Below are 17,219 nucleotides of genomic sequence, written 5' to 3'. Positions count from 1 at the left end.
CCCTTGTGAGGATAAGCGCCTCAAAAAAATAAATGAATACTTTGACTATCTTTATGGAATGTATCATTTTTATCTAATTTTCTCATTTAAATATGATGTTCTGACCTAATTGTCATCATATTTTTATATCATTCTGACTGGAAGATACTTATACATCAAACAAAAATTAGCAAAAATTATTCCTACAAAAATAGACCTTTTTTCACGATTGAAACTCGTTAGTAAAAGAATACTAATTATAATAAAGTGGCTTCCTTCCTCCGGAGAGAAAAATGTAGAGTGCCAATTTTACAAAAGAACAGGAAATAAATGGGAAACCTTTTGTGGTTCTGCTGTAACGATGGTAAACTTTTGAGACGAGGGAATATTGCGGGAACCCCGTTTTTTTTTTGGGGGGGGGGGGGGGGGGGGGTGACGGTGTCCCTACGTGTGCTCCCGGATGGCGTCGATCCAGTCCATCTTCTCCCGGTTGCTGGGAGCTTGGATGAAGTAACGCCGGTCAGTTTGCGTGATGATGTTGAAAAGGTTGCCTTGGATGTTGCCCTTCACACCTGACCGAGGGAAAATAGTAGATGGAATCGTGGGAATTTAATATTTAAAAAAATCATTCTATAGAGCAGTGAGTGGTTCCCAAACTATCTTACCTGACGCCCCCCTTGTGGCTTCCAGTAGACCCCCCCCCCTTACCACTTCCTCTTTTGCTCATGTGAACTTATTTTATTTTATTGCATTTATTTCTTAGCATTGTTCAGGAAAACAGATCTCTGTTAATGGAAAACGGCTTGGACCGTTGGAGTGACTGCTATAATCATATTTTGCATGTATTTAATGGCAGATATTTGTTCTTTGATTTTATTATTCTTATAATCTATTTAAACTTTTTTTTTTTAGCAGATGACTTCACGCCCCCCTTGAATTCTCTTTACGCCTCCCTAGGGGGGCGCGCCCCCCAGTTTGGGAACCACTGCTATAGAGAGACCAAGCATTAAAATGACTCGTGAAAGAGGAAGGCAAATACATTGAAAAGTCAAAAGCAAAAAAACTAAAATTCTGTTGTTTTTTCCCTTTGTTTAAAAATGAAAAAAAAATCTTTTTCCCCTTTTCTTTTCGGTTAAAAAAAGCTACCGTATTTTCCGGAGTATAAGCCAAACTATTTTCACAGTTTGGCTGGGCCTGCGACTTAAGTGTTTTTTTTTCCCTTTTTGACCACTGAAAGTCTGTTATGTTGTTTTTTTAGGCTATGATTATCTCTAAAATTGTTATGTTAAAAGAAGCCTATTTAGCCTGTTGTTGCCTCCATTTTAGTATTGTTTGTTCTTAGTTTCCGATCAAAAAAAAAAACCTCCATGCAGTGTGACTAATATTTTTTTTCCGTCATTGTGTATTCTTTGGCTGGTTTGAGTTGTACTCAGGTGTGTCTTACATCCTGAAAAATGAGGTCATTGTGAAAGGATTTTTTATATCTTATACATAAGAAAACCAAAAAAAAAATCCCTGATCCTTTTTAGCTTTTCCCCTTCCAAATGGCTCTTATGTAAAAATCTCAGGCCTGTCCAAACTATGAAAAAAAAAAAGTGTGATGTCTACATACGCTACGTTGCTTAGCAAATCATCAGCGCAGTCAAACATTAGCGAGACCCACCCGAGGGAACGCCGTTATCATCCAGCGAGGACACCAGCGAGCCTCGGAGGGGGAAGCCTCCCACGGGGATGATGTCATCCTGAAATCAGACAGGAAACTGATCTTTTAGCGACTCAGCGGCTGACTCAGCATCACGCAATGCGCACACTTTGCCCCCGCACCTTGGTGGGGTCATAGTAATGGAGGAAGGAAGGTTCCGAGCGCAGCACAAAGAGTCGGATCTTCCAGTTTTTCCGCCTCTGGCCCTATGGGAGGACAAATCCAATTCAAATCCAATTCAAATGCAATCAAATACAGGTAGTTTTGCTTTTGCTTTACTTGTTTAAGCAGGTAGCCTCTCTTGATCACGTGACCGCTCAGCTCCACCGCGGATAGTTTGGTCTCGGCCTTCACGCATCCTCGCTTCTTTAAATTGTCGGACTGGAATTTGAGTGGGGGAAAAAGGGTTAAAATATTGAGGTCGTGGATGCATTATTCGTTTCTTTGTTTAAAGAGCCCAAGTAAGGTCAAATGAAAGACACTTATTTGGCCAGTGGTTCGATATTCGGTCACAATATTACAAGAACAATGGCGTAATATTACGAGAAGAAAGTCATACATTGTTCTATTACCAGATTCAAGTCCTAATATTATCGGAAAAGTTATAATATTACGAGTCTCAAGTCGTATCTTGACATAACTTTTTGCATTACAAGAAAAAAAATAGATTAAAGTCGTAATATTAGGAGAAAAACATCGTACTCTTACGTTATTAAATTGGTTATGTTACATTAAGTAACGTGTGAATGCAGAGTGGCTAATTTAAATAAGAAATGCTGCGTCATAGCTCCCAATTGATTTACATGTTACGTAAAGCGTGTAGCAGCTAATTTAGCGACCCTTCATTAGCATACACATTACCTCATTTATTATAACGATTTATCAGTCGGAATATTACGAATTGCTTACCGTAGTGTTATGACTTTAATCTCGTAATATTATGACTTTATTCCCTTATACCTCCTCCCTCAAAGGTTTTGCGTTTATTTGAACGAATTTAGTACGCTGTCAAAAAATGATCGCAAAGTGCTAGCATAGCTCGTAACGCTGGTTAGGGGGAAAAACCGCGACAAACTAGTTCATTTTTGGAGCTTCTAAAACGTCGAATAATCAACTCCCCGGCTGTTTGGCTACTCACGAAGCTGTAGAGAGCGGTGGAATCGTCCAAGAAAAGCTCGTTGGGACCGGCGGTGCGCAGAGCCTCGACGCTGCGGAGGCCCACCGTGCGCAGGAAGCCTTCTTCCAGCAAGGCCGACGCCAGAGTCACCGCCTCCTGCCGGCTCAGCGCCTCCGGCCGGCTCAGCGCCTCCTGCGCGAATACTACCCAATCCACCACTGCGGAGCCTGGAAGAAAGAAAGAAGGAAATATGGGTTTTTTTATTTCCTTCTTTCTTTCTTTTATTTCAATGTTTTTTTAATCAGATGAAAAAAAAAAATTCTGGGACACATTTCACGCCGTTACGTTGCTCTCTGAATGTGGACAAATCTGATTGGTTTCTGGCCAATCACAAGGCAATAACATGAAATTTGATTTGTTTCAACCTTTTGCATAGTGCTATAAGTTATTTCTGTAAAAAAAGTATTACTAAAACTGACTATAACAATCTAATCATCTTTAAACATCCCCCATTTTTTTAAACACTAACTTTTTTTCTCAAAATATGACATCACTTTTCTGTTACTTGCCTTGTACTTAATTATTTCCTATTCAGATGACCTCTTTCCTAAATGAGTCATCATCTAAATATGCCCTTTGTGCTATTTGAGTCACAAAATGACGTTTTTTAAAATAATGTTTATGTTACCTCTAATAAATAATGTTATATTTGAACTTTTCAAAAAGATAGGACATCTGAAATAATTGTTTTTGTGTGTGTGTGTGACCTGAGAAGCAGTTGGTGTACATGCGTCCTTGCTCCACGTGGCTGCTCATGTTGATCCCGCTGTGGACATCATACATGGCTTCCAGCACTTTACTAGCAAACGAGACCAGAAAGCCGCTCGTAAATTTGACGTATTTGCCTGAAGGTACCCACGGAAGCCTCCGGATCAGCTCACCTGAGATTGATGAGGGTTGGCCGCGAGCTCTCGGGCGTGGTAGGGCTGACATCGGGCGAGTCGTTGCCCTCGTCGACCCCTCCCGCGAGGTCCTCCAGTTTGTCCGCCGCCGCCGCGATGTCGCCCGCCCACTGGTCGCGTTCTTCGCGGGAACACGCCTCCAAAAAGTGGTCCACGCAGGTCTTGGTTTGAAGCCGGAACACCAACTAGTAAAACAAATAAATGAAAACAAGCCATGACTTCATCGCAATGACTCTAGGAGAGACATTGACTCAGCGCCCAGTCAGGCGACACGACGTCACGATATCGTGGTGTATTGACCAAGAAAATCATGACCTAATCCACCGCTTAAATACATTTTTGAAATACCCAAACAGCGACATCGGAAAATAACTCGCAATCGGTTTGCGACAAACCCTATCAAGTCATATCTTTCCTTAAAGGCCGCGCTCGATGCTTTTTAGATCTGGCAATGGTTTCATCCATAGGACAATCGTGAATTTAAAAAAAAAGCACTCACGGGTCGATTGTCGTACTCCAGGTAAGGGCATGTTATGACGCAATCCTTCAGCATGATTTTCCCCCGTTGACATGAATCTCTTTTCCCTCCCTCGTACTTGTAGTAGATGAGCTTGTCAGGCGTCAGCACGAACCAGCGCGCCTTCCAGTTGTGCACCAGATGACCCTGAAGGAAAATACTCTTTAAAAAGACATTCCCCAAGGGAGAAATACACACTTGTTTGCTTTGGAAAATAAAAATAAACAGACCCTTTTCACTAGGAAGCCCTCTCGGAGTATCGGAACTTTTTCCTGTAAATCCATTGCGCTCATACCTGTTCCTACCTGATTCACTCTTGAATCAACATGCATACTCACTGGCTATAAACACACACACACACACACACACACAAGGGGCGTGGAGACACCCACCCGCACACACCCACACACACCCACAGAGTAAGTTGGCCAATCTAAGCATTTGGTTAACAACCATAAGGGGATGCGCTAACAGCTGTTGACGTTAGTCATCATATTGTGTAAAGCAGGGGTAGGGAACTGTTGGGTTCATTCTGGGATGTTACTATATGTTCATTTGGAATGAATAGGTAATGAAGCTATCATTTCAATTGTGCCATACTGTTTGGACCGAGTGCACTTTCCCCCAGTCTTCCTGTCGGGGCCAGTCAATTGTTTTCATAACTATGGACTGAACAGGACAACAAGTTCCAGGCCAGACGGATGATCTACAACAGGGGTGTCAAACTCATTTCACATGGTGGGCCACATACGGCCTAGGGAGATGTCAAGTGGGCCGGACCATTCAAATTATACCATGCTCTGCTATAAATAACCAAAATATCATGTCTTTCCTTTGTTTTGGTGTAAAGAAGCACAAGAACATTAGGAAAATATTGAAATTGAATGAACTATCCTTTTACAAAACATTTCATGAAACACCTCATATTTCCTTAGACAAATGTGCAATTGACTTTTATCATTCACAAATATGCATTGCAACTGATCCCACTGATTGTACAAAGGCAAAAAACTTTAATTGGTACTGAAAAATATAGTAATGCACTTTAAGATTAAATGAGACTTTTAAAGAAAGGAATTTTTAAACCACTTACACATACGCATATAAAATCTAAATGTAATCCCTGCGTGCACTTTACAAACTAAGGGGAGTGATTTTAAATGTGTAATGAAGAAAGTGTCTGTCTCAGTGATGCGGCTTGTCTGCTACTCTGATGGAAATAGTGCGCCCCTTAGCGGATAATCCATGAATTGCAGCGAATTAAAAATATTAATTCCATGTCTTTCATGCATTTTTTCCACTTTCAAATTATCCTGCGGCCCTGATCAAACCTCCTTGGGGGCCGATTCCGGCCCGCGGGCCGTATGTTTGACACCACTGGCCTAGAAGTAAAAAACAAACACTAAAGTGCATGTCATCACACTGTTCATAATGTGCAATACTGTATTTTAAAGGATTAAAGCCCAACCAAAAATATTTACAGCTCCCCCCACTCACTAATGCACGTTATGATGAAAACAATGTGTTTTTTTAAGTATGAATGCCCAATCAACACGTATTTACAGCCCCGCCCCCGCCCCACCCACTGACTAATGCATGTTATTATGAAAACAATGTATTTTTTTAAGTATTAAAGTCCAACAAAAAAGAATTTACAGGCGTAACCACGCCCATATTGTCCCCCCACATTGAAAGCGGAAAAGATGGTGGCTTGATTACCGCACTCCAATTGGTGGTTTGTCCTCCCAACTCATTGTCTATGTTTTGAAGATGACGTAGAATAGTCGGGTAATTATTTTCTATGTTAATCTTTCGCCTCTCAGGGGAGATGGCCCCGACCAAAATGGCCGCCCAAAAAAACCCAAATCAAAACGGGCGCATTCCATTTGCAGTTGAGAGCTCGGGAGAAAACCTCTCGCCCAATCGCAGACGCGAATAAACGGAGGCGCTCCGCCAATTGGAGAAGACCTGCACGATTCCATTTCCGCCTTTTAAACACAAACATTGACCTCCTCTCTCGGCAGCGTGAGAAGAACGCCTCCCTTTACCGGTTATAAACGTTGTACGTGAGCAAAACAATAATAGTAATAATAACATTGTTATTATAAGGCACACACATGGAGTTTAAAGAGAGCATACTTGTCGAACGCGAGGACGTTGCGGAGCAGTTGTTACCCGGACAGCTAGCAACCCTCCACTGCAAGCATTGCCACACGGTCCTCGGAGACTCGCTTTCCGTCTGCGGGGAGCTCCCCTTTTTGGAATCCGTCATATGCCTCAGTAATAACAAACCCTGCGCGATAAGTGCGGCATCGTGCTATTTGTGAAAGCCCTTTTCTTTTCTTCTTTCTATAGAAGTCACCAACGACGTGGTAGTGAGCGACGAGATGGACTTGGGACGTAACGGGAAACTGGCTGAATGGTGAGCGCACGATCACCTTTCAATGCAAAAAGACTAACTAATACAAATATTTTAAGTTCTTTCGATCGCTTTCCCAGTTCAAATGTATTGGACGTTTATTGTCAGTCAATAGGTGTTTAAGATGACAACCTGAGCTGGGCTTGAATGATAAATTTTGTATTGATGTCCACCGTAATGTCTCTAAAAGAATAAAAACAAATACAAAAGGCATTATACCAGCTTTTAAAAATATGTTTTAAAAAGCTGTTATAATGCATTTAATTTAAAAGAAAATATGATGTTTTCTTTTAAATTAAATGCTTGTACTGATTTTAACAGAGTACATAACAGGTCATTGAGCTCCATTAGACATAATGCAAGTATACAAAAAAGTACAACTTTAACACTTTTCTCATACAGATATGTCATATTACGATTTTTTTTCAGGTACTAATACTCAGATTTTAGTCTTGTAATATTAGCATTTTTTCCAGTTTTTTGTGGCCCTGATACGCCGCAATAAATTACAAGTAGATGCGTCATCATTGCAGTTATTATTATGATTTTTTTTCTATCTTTCAGCATCTTCAGTCACCTGACGTGCCGCAAATGCGGCCGAGCGTTGGGCAAAGCGCTCTTGGCGACGCCGCCTCACCTGGCCGCGCTGCGCTCGCTCTTTCTGCTCCGCAAGGCGCAAGTCACGTGGTCAGTAGCCGAGTACGACGACCCCGACGCCAGAACGCGGCGGCCAAACTATCGGCTTCCTCTTTCAGTTACGTGCTGGGAAGCTGCGCCATGGTGAAGGCGTCCGCCGTGTCCTTTCGCCTCGAGTCTCTCGCGGAAGACATCCATGAGGTAAATGGTCCGAGAGACATCGATCAAACTGGCGTGGGAATTTCGGGAACACTCACACACGTGCTTACTTGGAAACGAGTGATTTGGAATCCAGATGAAACCAAAACATTTGCGACTGATTGTTTTTTTCACTGACAAGAAGCAATTTCATCAAATTGTAATAAATTGTTTTCATTTACAATAAATAGTGAGCAATTTTAAGCTTTAACAAAACAAATGGCAGTGTTATTTTTTCATGTATTTATTTATTAACTTACTTATTCGCTATCTATTTATGTCTAAAATGCATTTCCTATTTCTGCATCCTCACCCTCTTGCTACTGTGACAACGAAATTTCCCGAATACGGGATGAATAAAGTTATCCAATCCAATTATAAATGAATAAATGTGTTTAGTAGATACGTCAAATTACATTTGTTTTCCTTCTGTCACTGTTGATTTTTCCTCAAATGTAACATTTGTCTCACTTCATTTCTTATAGTCACATTTTTGCTAAATAGAATAACATGCATGTCTACTGTCAATGTTATTGTTCAATAACTTTTTTTTATGATTTTACAGGTGGAGCAGAAATTTCAAGCGCACTTGCACGCCATGAAAAAGTGGCAGGCAGACAGCATCAACAGCTTGGACAAGTAATACCGATATATATATATATATTTTTTTTGAGTGTATTGTTGATTTTTCTTTCCCAATAAAAAAAAAAAAAACTTCCTTTCAATCCGAGTGAATGGCGCACACAATTTCTGGTCATCGGCACCATGCTGCGTTTTATTTTCACCATCATCGTTACTATTGCTGAGTTTAAGAAGTACATTTGGTGGTAGTTATTCATACAAAAAACATAGAATAATACTCATAATAAGCATGCCCCTTTCTTCGCCCCACTTGGCCGCGAAGTGCATAGTTTTGTACAAGAAACGGTCCGTTTCCCTTTGGGAACGCTACAACATGCTCGCTACCTCAAATCGGCCCGTCGTGACTGACAATTATTAATTATTGCATGCGTTACAATCACGTCTGCCCCCCAAAATATAAAAAATCATGCATCACTTAGTTTCCAAGTCACCCGACGTCGTGACGGAAACAGTAAAGATGTCAAACGTATTGTACAGGGAAGCAGAATATCTTGCTAAATGAGTACAAATAGTAATTGTTTTGAATGTTAACCCTTGATAGGGCACTCATTAAACTATGAAGACATTTTGACCGCTTGGCAACTGGAATTGGACATCTATCGCCATTAACGGCAGGCGAAAAAAATACATTAAATAATCTTGACAGTTATTCAGGGCCATAATTAGAGTATTTTAATGATTAATGTTCACTTATTTGGCCAAATTGAGTGGAAGAAAGGCTTTTATGGGGTTGTTTAATGATCAAAAGCTGGGGGAATAAACACTTAGGAAATAAAATTAGAAAAAAAAAGCTGGGGGAATAAACACTAAAAAATGGGAAAACACTTAGAAAATGAAATTAGGAAAAAAAAATGGGGTATATACACTTAGAAAATAAAATAAAAAGCTGGGGGAATAAACACTTAGAAAATAAAATTAGAAAAAACAGTGGGGGAATAAACACTTGGAAAATAAAATTGAAAAAAAGGTGGGGGAATAAACACTTGGAAAATAAAATTAGAAAAAAAAACTGGGGGAATGAACATGTAGAAAATAAAATTAGAAAGAAAACTGGGGGTATATACACTCAGAAAATAAAAATTGGACGTCTATCGCCATTAACGGCAGGCAAAAAAATACATCCAATAATCTTGACAGTTATTCAGGGCCATAATTAGAGTATTTTAATGATTAACGCTCACTTTTCTGGCCAAATTGAGTGGAAGAAAGGTTTTTATGGGGTCGTTTAATGATCAAAAGCGACATAAAAAATGGCAGCTAGTAATGGGCGATAAATACAAAGTGGACGTTGATGACATTTTTGCGTCGATGTTTGAATGACAGTAGCCTATTGTTAAAGTACTATTTGATGAAGCCTTATCTTAGTGATTTATCACATTAGCAAAGCACTTTACACTCAAAAACTGTAGACCGAATATTAAAATTGAAAATAAAAGGACCGTATGACGATATACTGAATGAAATTGCCATTTTGCGTAATGCTAATCAGAGTGCTGCCGTTTTTCCCAGTCAAATGAGATTGGACAATGGCGACCACCGAGTTGAAGCAGTGCCTTATTAAGGGTTTTCCATTCTCCACTTGTTTCCGGGACTAACGACGACGACGACACAAACGGGACGCTTGGTGTCCAAAGGTGAAAACATCACGTGATATTAAAAGTAAAGTAGGCATTTGAAATTCAAGCCCCGCCCACCCCCTCTACCTTCAAGTCATGCACTTATTGCTGAATCCCGTACGTACAATTTTCTGGATTCCATGTCTCGTATGTACAACACTAAATTAATTCCAAAAACACACCGAAGGAAACATTTTTTTTTTAAGGGATGCATTCATAATGGATTGGGTGCAGATTTTATTTTAGGAGAGATTATTAATTGACGTGTATCGCATCGTATTTAAGCAGGCATCATGCATTATGCTAAGTATCTAAATGCACAAGAGGATGATGATGATAAGACTATACAAATCTCAAATGGAAGACGTTGGTGATTTTGCTGCTTTTCAAACAACGTGTCACTTGTTGAGTTGTTGTTGATTTTAGTTTCTTTTTTTTTTTTTAATATACGTCATATAATACACAGCATCGGTCAACAAGGTGACATGTTTGGATGCAATATTGCACAATGCCCGCTCCATCTAAGTTGCCTTTTTTATATTATACAAGGCGTGGAAATGAAGTATAAAATTCCACTTATGATCTTTTATTTTTTAAAGGAAATTAAAGTTGCTTTTGACGAAAGCAATAAACTACAAATAACTCCTCCACTGCTATTGGAAATAATACACCAATCCATCTATTGAAATATTGACGTCTATTGTTGTTGCTTTCAAATTTGATTCATAACGAATTGGAAAAAGTTTGGTTTGAATTATTATACCTGTAATGGACCAAATAAATTTCCGATGACAAAGAATTGAGTGAACTTATTAAATGGCATTTAAATGAGTCAAATGAGTGGAGACAGAAACTAGCATGCTAGGTTAAAATATCAAAAGTGCATTATCACTAAAAATGTTTAACGCAATTAGTGGATATCTTTCAAATGGGTTTTACTCTAAATTGGAAATGATTGCACTGTTTTAAAGTCTTCACATTTTGGGGGCTTTACGTCGGTCGATTGAATTCATTCAACTTCGAAATCGTCCTTATTTTGTCTTTGAGGTAGCAAAAAAAGTAACCCTCCCGCCCGCTTTCTACAGTGTCACGTGTCTTGGATTTGCTATCGGTTTTATCGATTTGTGGACTTGGACCGAGCGGCGTGTGACTAAGAATTTCTTCCGAACTGATAAGAAATAACTTGGAAGCCAGCTCCATCTATTTGATTCGCGGAATATTGGAATTAGCCCAAGTTTCCATACGATAAAACTGACATCACGTGGGCCAACTCTACATCAATGTCATTTTGCCAGGAAAGCTATTTTTTTTAAACTTAAGTTTGGTTCAATAGCAGTGTAAATCTTTCAAACATCAATTAGAACAAAGCTTTGCAAATATGGAACTAAACCTTGTCTTTTTCAAGGGGAAATATCACTCTAAATGACATAAATGGAGTCGGCCCACTACGCGCTTTGTCTAAAGAATGGTTAATTTGCTCAATTCTAGCTCAATCAACATCTTATTCATAACGTCTTTGCGGTGGCTTAAATACAATAAAGCGGATTGCGTCATGAATATTTAACAACAATAAAAAAATCCATTATTTTGTCTTCTAATCATTGGAGGTTGATATTCGAGTGCTACATCTTGTTGTGGTTGTGGACAACTCACAGCAGGTTCTTCGTTGAAGATTCAGCTTCTTCTTCTTCATTTTGATGCCAAGCGAGGGCGGCCGTGACGGCGGTGGTCGTCCAACAACGTCTCTCCGCCGTCCGTTTTCACCAGGGCTTCCATCCTGTAACTCCACAAAATGATCCTACTTATATATTTACCTCACTCGTTGCCATTTATGGCAATTGGTCACTGGTAATTCAAAGATATAAGGATATTGCAAAGTAAACACGTAAATAAAACACAGAAAAAAGACAAAATGTCCGGAGGATGGCAAAAAATGAAATAAAATCATAGCCAAGATAGCTCAATACCTCACATTGGCTTTTTTTTTCTGATTTGAAAACCAAAATACTGAAATATTACACATTTCCTCATTGAAAAACGTTTTGTTTGTTTTCGACTGTCGAGCTAAACGACAGGTTTACGTTATCGTCGCCCTCTAGCGTTGAAGCTACAAAGTGCAACATCTGAACTCGACCTGGATAATGTTATTTTCATCATTAGCTTCTGGCCAATCAAAACTGGGCTCTGTAAAACGATTGCAGGTGGCAGACGACAAATGACGGTGTATTTTAAATAGTATAGCCCTGTATGGTGATACATCACTGCCTTAGGGACCGATAAACGGAATAAAAGAAAAGCAAATCGAGTCTGCAAGGGAAAAAATAAAAAAAGACAAGTCTGACCTTGGGAGCCTCCTGCTGTTCATGCCGCAGAGATGTTTCCGAGCTCAACAATGGCTGACCCGCTTCGTCTTCTGCGTTGACGCGAGCACTTCATGTTCTTGACAAAACATGCTAAGGAGACGTTTTTCCGGCAGAAAGCTTTCACCTCGCGTGAGGTGGGACCGTTAAGGGGGCATAAAAATAGGCCCCCTCGCCTTTCGCGTGCAGCCGTTCAGCTACGCCATTTTTCATGTGCTCCTAGTGGGCGGAGAGTGAAGAGCAGAAAAGAAGGATGATTGGCTGAGAAGGGGTGACGTTCACAACATGAAAAGGACCGCCCCCGGAAGTGGATGACCGACCATAGATACATACCTATGTACGTATATACTACGTACTTTGTTTTTATGCTACAAGTATTTAGGAAAAATTAAGAGTATAATACAATATTAAAGTTAAAAATAAAAAACCCAGATAAAGTAATTAGTCTAAAATTAAATGTCTTATTACATTATATTACTTTGTATTTATGCTACAAGTATTTAGGAAAAATTAAGAGTATAATTCAATATTAAAGTTAAAAAAATAAAAAACCCCAGATAAAGTAATTAGTCTAAAATTAAATGTCTTATTACATTTGAAGTGATCACAAAACATGGGTTGGGGTGTTTTCATGTAAAGAACAGTGAACATTAAAGAGCTTGAACAACATAAAAATAAAAGTCCATACATGGCACCTCATTTTATTGAATTGAAATAAATCTTATAAGCATTGAATTTCACTAGTTATTCTTTATATTAGCTTCCTATACAAGAAATAACATTATTTATATTACCATGTAAATCAGTAGAATTATTGGTCGACCGCTACAGTTAAAGTACGGGCAGACTGACATTAACAGCGGTTAGTGATCCAGCCCACTGGAATCGGGAGGGTCGGCAGCTATCATTGGCCACTCTGAGCACTGCATAAAAAATTTGTAATTTTGATCGTACCTTGATTATGTTTCTGGCAGGGCGTGGGGGTCTGCATATATAAACAAATCAAAAGGCACAAAGACATTTTTGGGCACGAGAACCGCCGTCACCCGTTTGTGAGAGGAGACAAAAACGAAAATGTCCAGACGTGGCGATCATGATTGGCTAAAAGGAACGTCGTCAGTGCAGGAAACGGATGCTCATTTTCTGCTCCACATCCACCTTCTCTAGCACCTATGACACGCACACACACACACCCCAAAAAGTATTATTATTTGTTTATATTCATCGGACGTGCGTTGTTGTCAAGACTGACCTTAATGAATTCGTTGAAGGAAATAGAGCTGTCCCCGTTAGTGTCGGCTTCCTGGATGGTTCGGTCGGCGATGCTTCCTAGTTGCTCGTCCGAGATGTTCACGCCCACCATCATCCTTAACACCTGGCCGACACCCACACGTTAAAATGTCAGCTTACGGGAAGAAACTCCAGAAAAATGGGGGTGAGCTAATCATCCACGTGAGGGCAAAGTCTAGCATTTACGTCAGATACGGTAAAGCACATGGGGCAACTTCCTGCTTCCATTTCAGCGCCGTTTAAAAAAGAAATTTACTGGTAGTTTTGAGTCAACTTGGCGGAGGATTGCCATTGGATGACGGGAGTTTCGTGGCCAACGCCAATAGGATTCCAATGGAAACTAATTAGGAAAGGTCAAGTGAAACTTTGGACTACTTGGAATTGAATAAATTAAGATTTAAAAACAATGCTGACCCACACACACCTTCAAGAATCTTTGTAATAGTATATTCAATCAAAAAAAAACTTTTTTAAATAAAATGTACAATTAAATGATTTGAAATGTGACTTTTTTTCCTCATTAAAAACATCTTAAACCTGCTTAAAAGGCCTAAAACCGTCAAATATCAATTGATAGAATTGTGTTGGAGTTCAAAAAATGCCCAAACATTCTTTTGTCAGTCATTTTGGAGCAAAAGAGGACGAGGCAGGACGGCAGCGCTCACCTGGAGCAGTTCATCCCGCGATATTTTGTCATCTCGGTCCAAGTCGTAGAGACGGAAAGCGACTGAGTCAAAGAAAGGGAAAGCAGACATTAGTGATTGTTGTTTTGTCACAATAAAACATAAAACCAGCAATCACAATATTCAGTCAGCGACCCATTTTTGAAAAAACTGCACGAGCACTCATCGTAGAAAGCAGTTGAAAATGATCAAGTGTTCTTTCCAAATGTCAAAATGACAAAAGAAAAAAAAAGCACTCACATAAGAGCTTGTTGGAACGGCTGTTGAGGGGCTCGGTGGCGCTGACGTTCTTGTTTTTCTCGCCGTCGTCGATGGGTCGGAAGTGGGCCAGCGTGCGCATGAAGCCTCGGAAGTTCACTTGGTCCTCTCTGACACCCCCCCAAAAAGTGCACAACCCTCAAATTTTCCGCTGGAACGTGTGGGAGAACTTCAAAATAAAAGCCTCACTCACCCTTCCGGGAAGAAGGCGTTGATGATGCGGTCACCCAAAGGATTGATGGCCAGCTCCGGAATCCTCTGGAAGTCTTCTCGACTGCGGAGATGATGGCTACAATTATGATTATTGGCCCAAAAGGTTAAGTCGCGGGCTACCATTGACGCTGTCCAATCAGTTTTTGTCAAACAAACATTGATTCTCTCCTCCCACTCTAAGTGAATTGGATAATGGCCAATGTCAAAGGATGGTCAAGACTTCATTTTGGCTCCCCTTTTCTTAATTTTGGGATATTTACGGCTCATTTTCTGTCCATTGAGCGTCGGTATTTACGGTTTACGTTATTTTTTAACGTGTAATAAAAGATTAAACAAGAACGGAGGTCATTGAAGAAAGTCAAAAAGTTGTCTTGGTGTTCATCCCCCATGTCACGTTGAGTCTAATCTCGCTGTTGTGGCAACTCGCGATTCACTGAGTGAATGAGTCAATGTCACCACAAGGTGCCTTTTTGACTTCCTAATTTGACCTGAAAAATTCACATTTTCTTCCTTAGGGTGTCTTTTTGACTTCCGTTTTTACCTAGTAAGTCCACATTTTCTTTCCTCAATCAATCAAACCATCTGATCGGAAAATATTTACTGCGTTTTTTCCCCCCTTATGAGGGAATTCATTTACATTTAAAGACAACATTTATAGTATTTGAACATTTTCTTTAAAATATTTGTAAAAAAAAACGAAGAAAAATTATATTTTCAGTTTTTCCTCAAATAAATCAAACGTAAAAGGCTGAACTATTAAGGCAGTTCCTAAATGAGTCAACCAATCACGGCCCTACACCATGCAAGCTAGACAACATCCAACTAAACATACAAAAATGAAATCTATTTAATAGTTCCAGGGTCAAGAGTCAATCCTTTATATTCCCAAAACATGACAATTCCTGCTTCACTAGCAATTTCAAGCTTCTCTCTCCACCACCTTGTTTCCTAACGACGCCATTTCCTCGGACTGCCAATTTTTGCACTGGAGCATCAAACCACATAGAAATATATATACATGCCACATCCTAAAGATATTGACTCTGATAATAAATAAATAGAGGAAGACCTGGCTGGCAAAAGGACACCAAGAACCCAAACGTGTTGTGTCAACACGCAAGCACGGCCAAAGTGTTGAACTTCAATAAACTGGCTTTTGTCAATGTAATCATTACCCGCACGTTCATCCATTACCAACTTAAATGAAAGCCTTCAGTTAATCGCAAACCACAGAAAAGAGACATTGACCGATCGCCCCCGGCCACTTCCACATTCAGAATCGATTGGACGCCCATCGTTGTCAATGGCAGCTCGTCAGTGGATTGGACGTTTAGCTAAGTATCTGACCTGAGGGTGCCGTTCTCTCCTTTATCCAGGCTGGTGAAGCGGCTGTAAAGACGAGTGATCTGGCTGTGCGAGACTGTCAACAACAACAAAAGCACGTTAATGTCACATACAAAAATGTTTGGCTATCTTGTTTTGCGGTAACAAAATGCCTGACTAAAATGAAATAGAAGAAAATGGAGTATATTCATTGAAAATAAAACTAAAAAATATATATACAATCAATAGATTGAAGGAAAATTACAAATAAATGAAAAGGCTGTGAATTTATTAATGAACCTCGTATGATTTATTCACTTAATAGCATTGCAAGACATAAAATACAAAGATTCACAAGGATAAAAAAATAAGAATAATAAATAAAATAAATAAAATAAAATAAAATAAATAAAATAAAATAATAATAATAAAAAAAATTTAAAAATTTAAGTGGAACATGACACATAACACATAACTTCACACCTTCCTCACACAGTCGAGGACACTGTATGCGTTGCCGCGGCACACTGCAAGAGAAATGCGCTGTAACCTCTGCCTTTGAAATGCGCTCATTTTCTAGTGAAACTTTATTTTTAATGATGGAAATTAAGTTACCGTTACGACCCTACCAGGATAAAAGATTTCCCACCAGGAAGTACACAGGACGTAATGCTATTATGATGAGAAAATAATCTCTTATACGCCCGTTATACAGCACTACTGGAAGCCATAAAATACATTTTTCGTCGCTCAAATAGGAGCATTTCTCTGATTGGAACAAGGCCGAAATGTACATATTTAATGGTGTCATTTAGAATCTTGTGAGGGGAGATAAAGACAAGAAAATGGAATAACTTACAGCCGGTTTCTTTCTTGATTTCCTCGATTTCTTCCTCGCGGAGTAACGTGGACGCCCGGGATCCCATAATGCAGTTCGAAACTAGCAAACAGAACCGAACCGGCTCACGTCAAAGTTAGCCCCCCACCCCCCGAAAAAAAACAACAACCTACCCTTGAGCAGCTAGCTCAATAGCCGACTAGCTCGCACTGCCAGGAACCAAACAAAAGTCTCGGGGGAGTTTGGGACACTTTCAAGTCCGCCCCGGAGAAGACCAAAAATCTAATCAGTTATCTGTTTTAAAGTTGACTTTAGCGAGAACGGTGCTGTTTTCTCGTCTGGTGAAGAAAGACGAGTTTCGGTCTTTTTATCTTCCGTCTTGATCGAGTGGGTGGGGCTTCGGTGTGCTCAAGGGTAGCCGTGTTGGTGCCTGATTAAAATGGGAAAATAGGCAGCGTCATATGTG

The 17,219-nt window shown here is 39.8% G+C and overlaps 3 protein-coding genes and 1 long non-coding RNA gene across 4 annotated transcripts; 1 reads left to right on the top strand and 3 right to left on the bottom strand.

The window, feature by feature from the left end:
- Positions 1-50: 50 nt before the first annotated feature.
- Positions 51-4,663, bottom strand: plek2 (pleckstrin 2). The gene is made up of 9 exons (XM_077621261.1): positions 4,508-4,663; positions 4,260-4,424; positions 3,740-3,945; positions 3,566-3,657; positions 2,820-3,025; positions 1,961-2,062; positions 1,804-1,887; positions 1,643-1,721; positions 51-551 (listed from the first exon to the last, which is right to left on the bottom strand). The coding sequence occupies exons 1-9, from the start codon at positions 4,607-4,609 to the stop codon at positions 424-426; spliced, it is 1,164 nt and encodes a 387-aa protein (XP_077477387.1). The 5' UTR covers positions 4,610-4,663; the 3' UTR covers positions 51-423.
- Positions 4,664-6,246: 1,583 nt separating this feature from the next.
- oip5 (opa interacting protein 5) lies at positions 6,247-8,359 on the top strand. The gene is made up of 5 exons (XM_077621205.1): positions 6,247-6,557; positions 6,633-6,699; positions 7,261-7,383; positions 7,452-7,533; positions 8,096-8,359. The coding sequence occupies exons 1-5, from the start codon at positions 6,395-6,397 to the stop codon at positions 8,171-8,173; spliced, it is 513 nt and encodes a 170-aa protein (XP_077477331.1). The 5' UTR covers positions 6,247-6,394; the 3' UTR covers positions 8,174-8,359.
- On the bottom strand, positions 8,278-12,460 carry LOC144089949 (uncharacterized). Its single transcript, XR_013305239.1, has 2 exons — positions 12,131-12,460; positions 8,278-11,565 (listed from the first exon to the last, which is right to left on the bottom strand). It is a non-coding gene; the product is annotated as an uncharacterized LOC144089949 (long non-coding RNA).
- Positions 12,461-12,833: 373 nt separating this feature from the next.
- chp1 (calcineurin-like EF-hand protein 1) lies at positions 12,834-17,150 on the bottom strand. Its single transcript, XM_077621153.1, has 8 exons — positions 16,927-17,150; positions 16,775-16,855; positions 15,940-16,012; positions 14,573-14,653; positions 14,362-14,489; positions 14,104-14,165; positions 13,401-13,523; positions 12,834-13,318 (listed from the first exon to the last, which is right to left on the bottom strand). Exons 2-8 carry the CDS (start codon positions 16,839-16,841, stop codon positions 13,265-13,267), a joined length of 588 nt encoding a protein of 195 aa, XP_077477279.1. The 5' UTR covers positions 16,842-16,855; positions 16,927-17,150; the 3' UTR covers positions 12,834-13,264.
- Positions 17,151-17,219: the final 69 nt, after the last annotated feature.

This window comes from Stigmatopora argus, chromosome 15, assembly GCF_051989625.1.
Source record: "Stigmatopora argus isolate UIUO_Sarg chromosome 15, RoL_Sarg_1.0, whole genome shotgun sequence".
Lineage (NCBI taxonomy): Eukaryota > Metazoa > Chordata > Actinopteri > Syngnathiformes > Syngnathidae > Stigmatopora > Stigmatopora argus.
The sequence above is the reverse complement of the archived record's forward strand: the minus strand, read 5'-3'. Positions and strand labels throughout refer to the sequence as shown.

Bases quoted from the DNA above. Each gene is read 5' to 3' on its own strand.
- plek2 (XM_077621261.1), bottom strand. From the start codon at position 4,609: ATGCATGTTGATTCAAGAGTGAATCAGGTAGGAACAGGTATGAGCGCA. The intron at 3,946-4,259 runs GTGAGTGCTTTT...TTGTTTTACTAG, and splicing joins TGGAGTACGACAATCGACCC to TTGGTGTTCCGGCTTCAAAC. The intron at 1,888-1,960 runs GTAAAGCAAAAG...GTCCTCCCATAG, and splicing joins GAGGCTACCTGCTTAAACAA to GGCCAGAGGCGGAAAAACTG.
- oip5 (XM_077621205.1), top strand. From the start codon at position 6,395: ATGGAGTTTAAAGAGAGCATACTTGTCGAACGCGAGGACGTTGCGGAG. The intron at 7,384-7,451 runs GTCAGTAGCCGA...TTCCTCTTTCAG, and splicing joins CGCAAGGCGCAAGTCACGTG to TTACGTGCTGGGAAGCTGCG. The intron at 7,534-8,095 runs GTAAATGGTCCG...ATGATTTTACAG, and splicing joins TCGCGGAAGACATCCATGAG to GTGGAGCAGAAATTTCAAGC.
- chp1 (XM_077621153.1), bottom strand. From the start codon at position 16,841: ATGGGATCCCGGGCGTCCACGTTACTCCGCGAGGAAGAAATCGAGGAA. The intron at 16,013-16,774 runs GTAAGTTATTCC...TGTTGTTGACAG, and splicing joins AATCAAGAAAGAAACCGGCT to TCTCGCACAGCCAGATCACT. The intron at 14,654-15,939 runs GTCAGATACTTA...TCATCTCCGCAG, and splicing joins GGAGAGAACGGCACCCTCAG to TCGAGAAGACTTCCAGAGGA.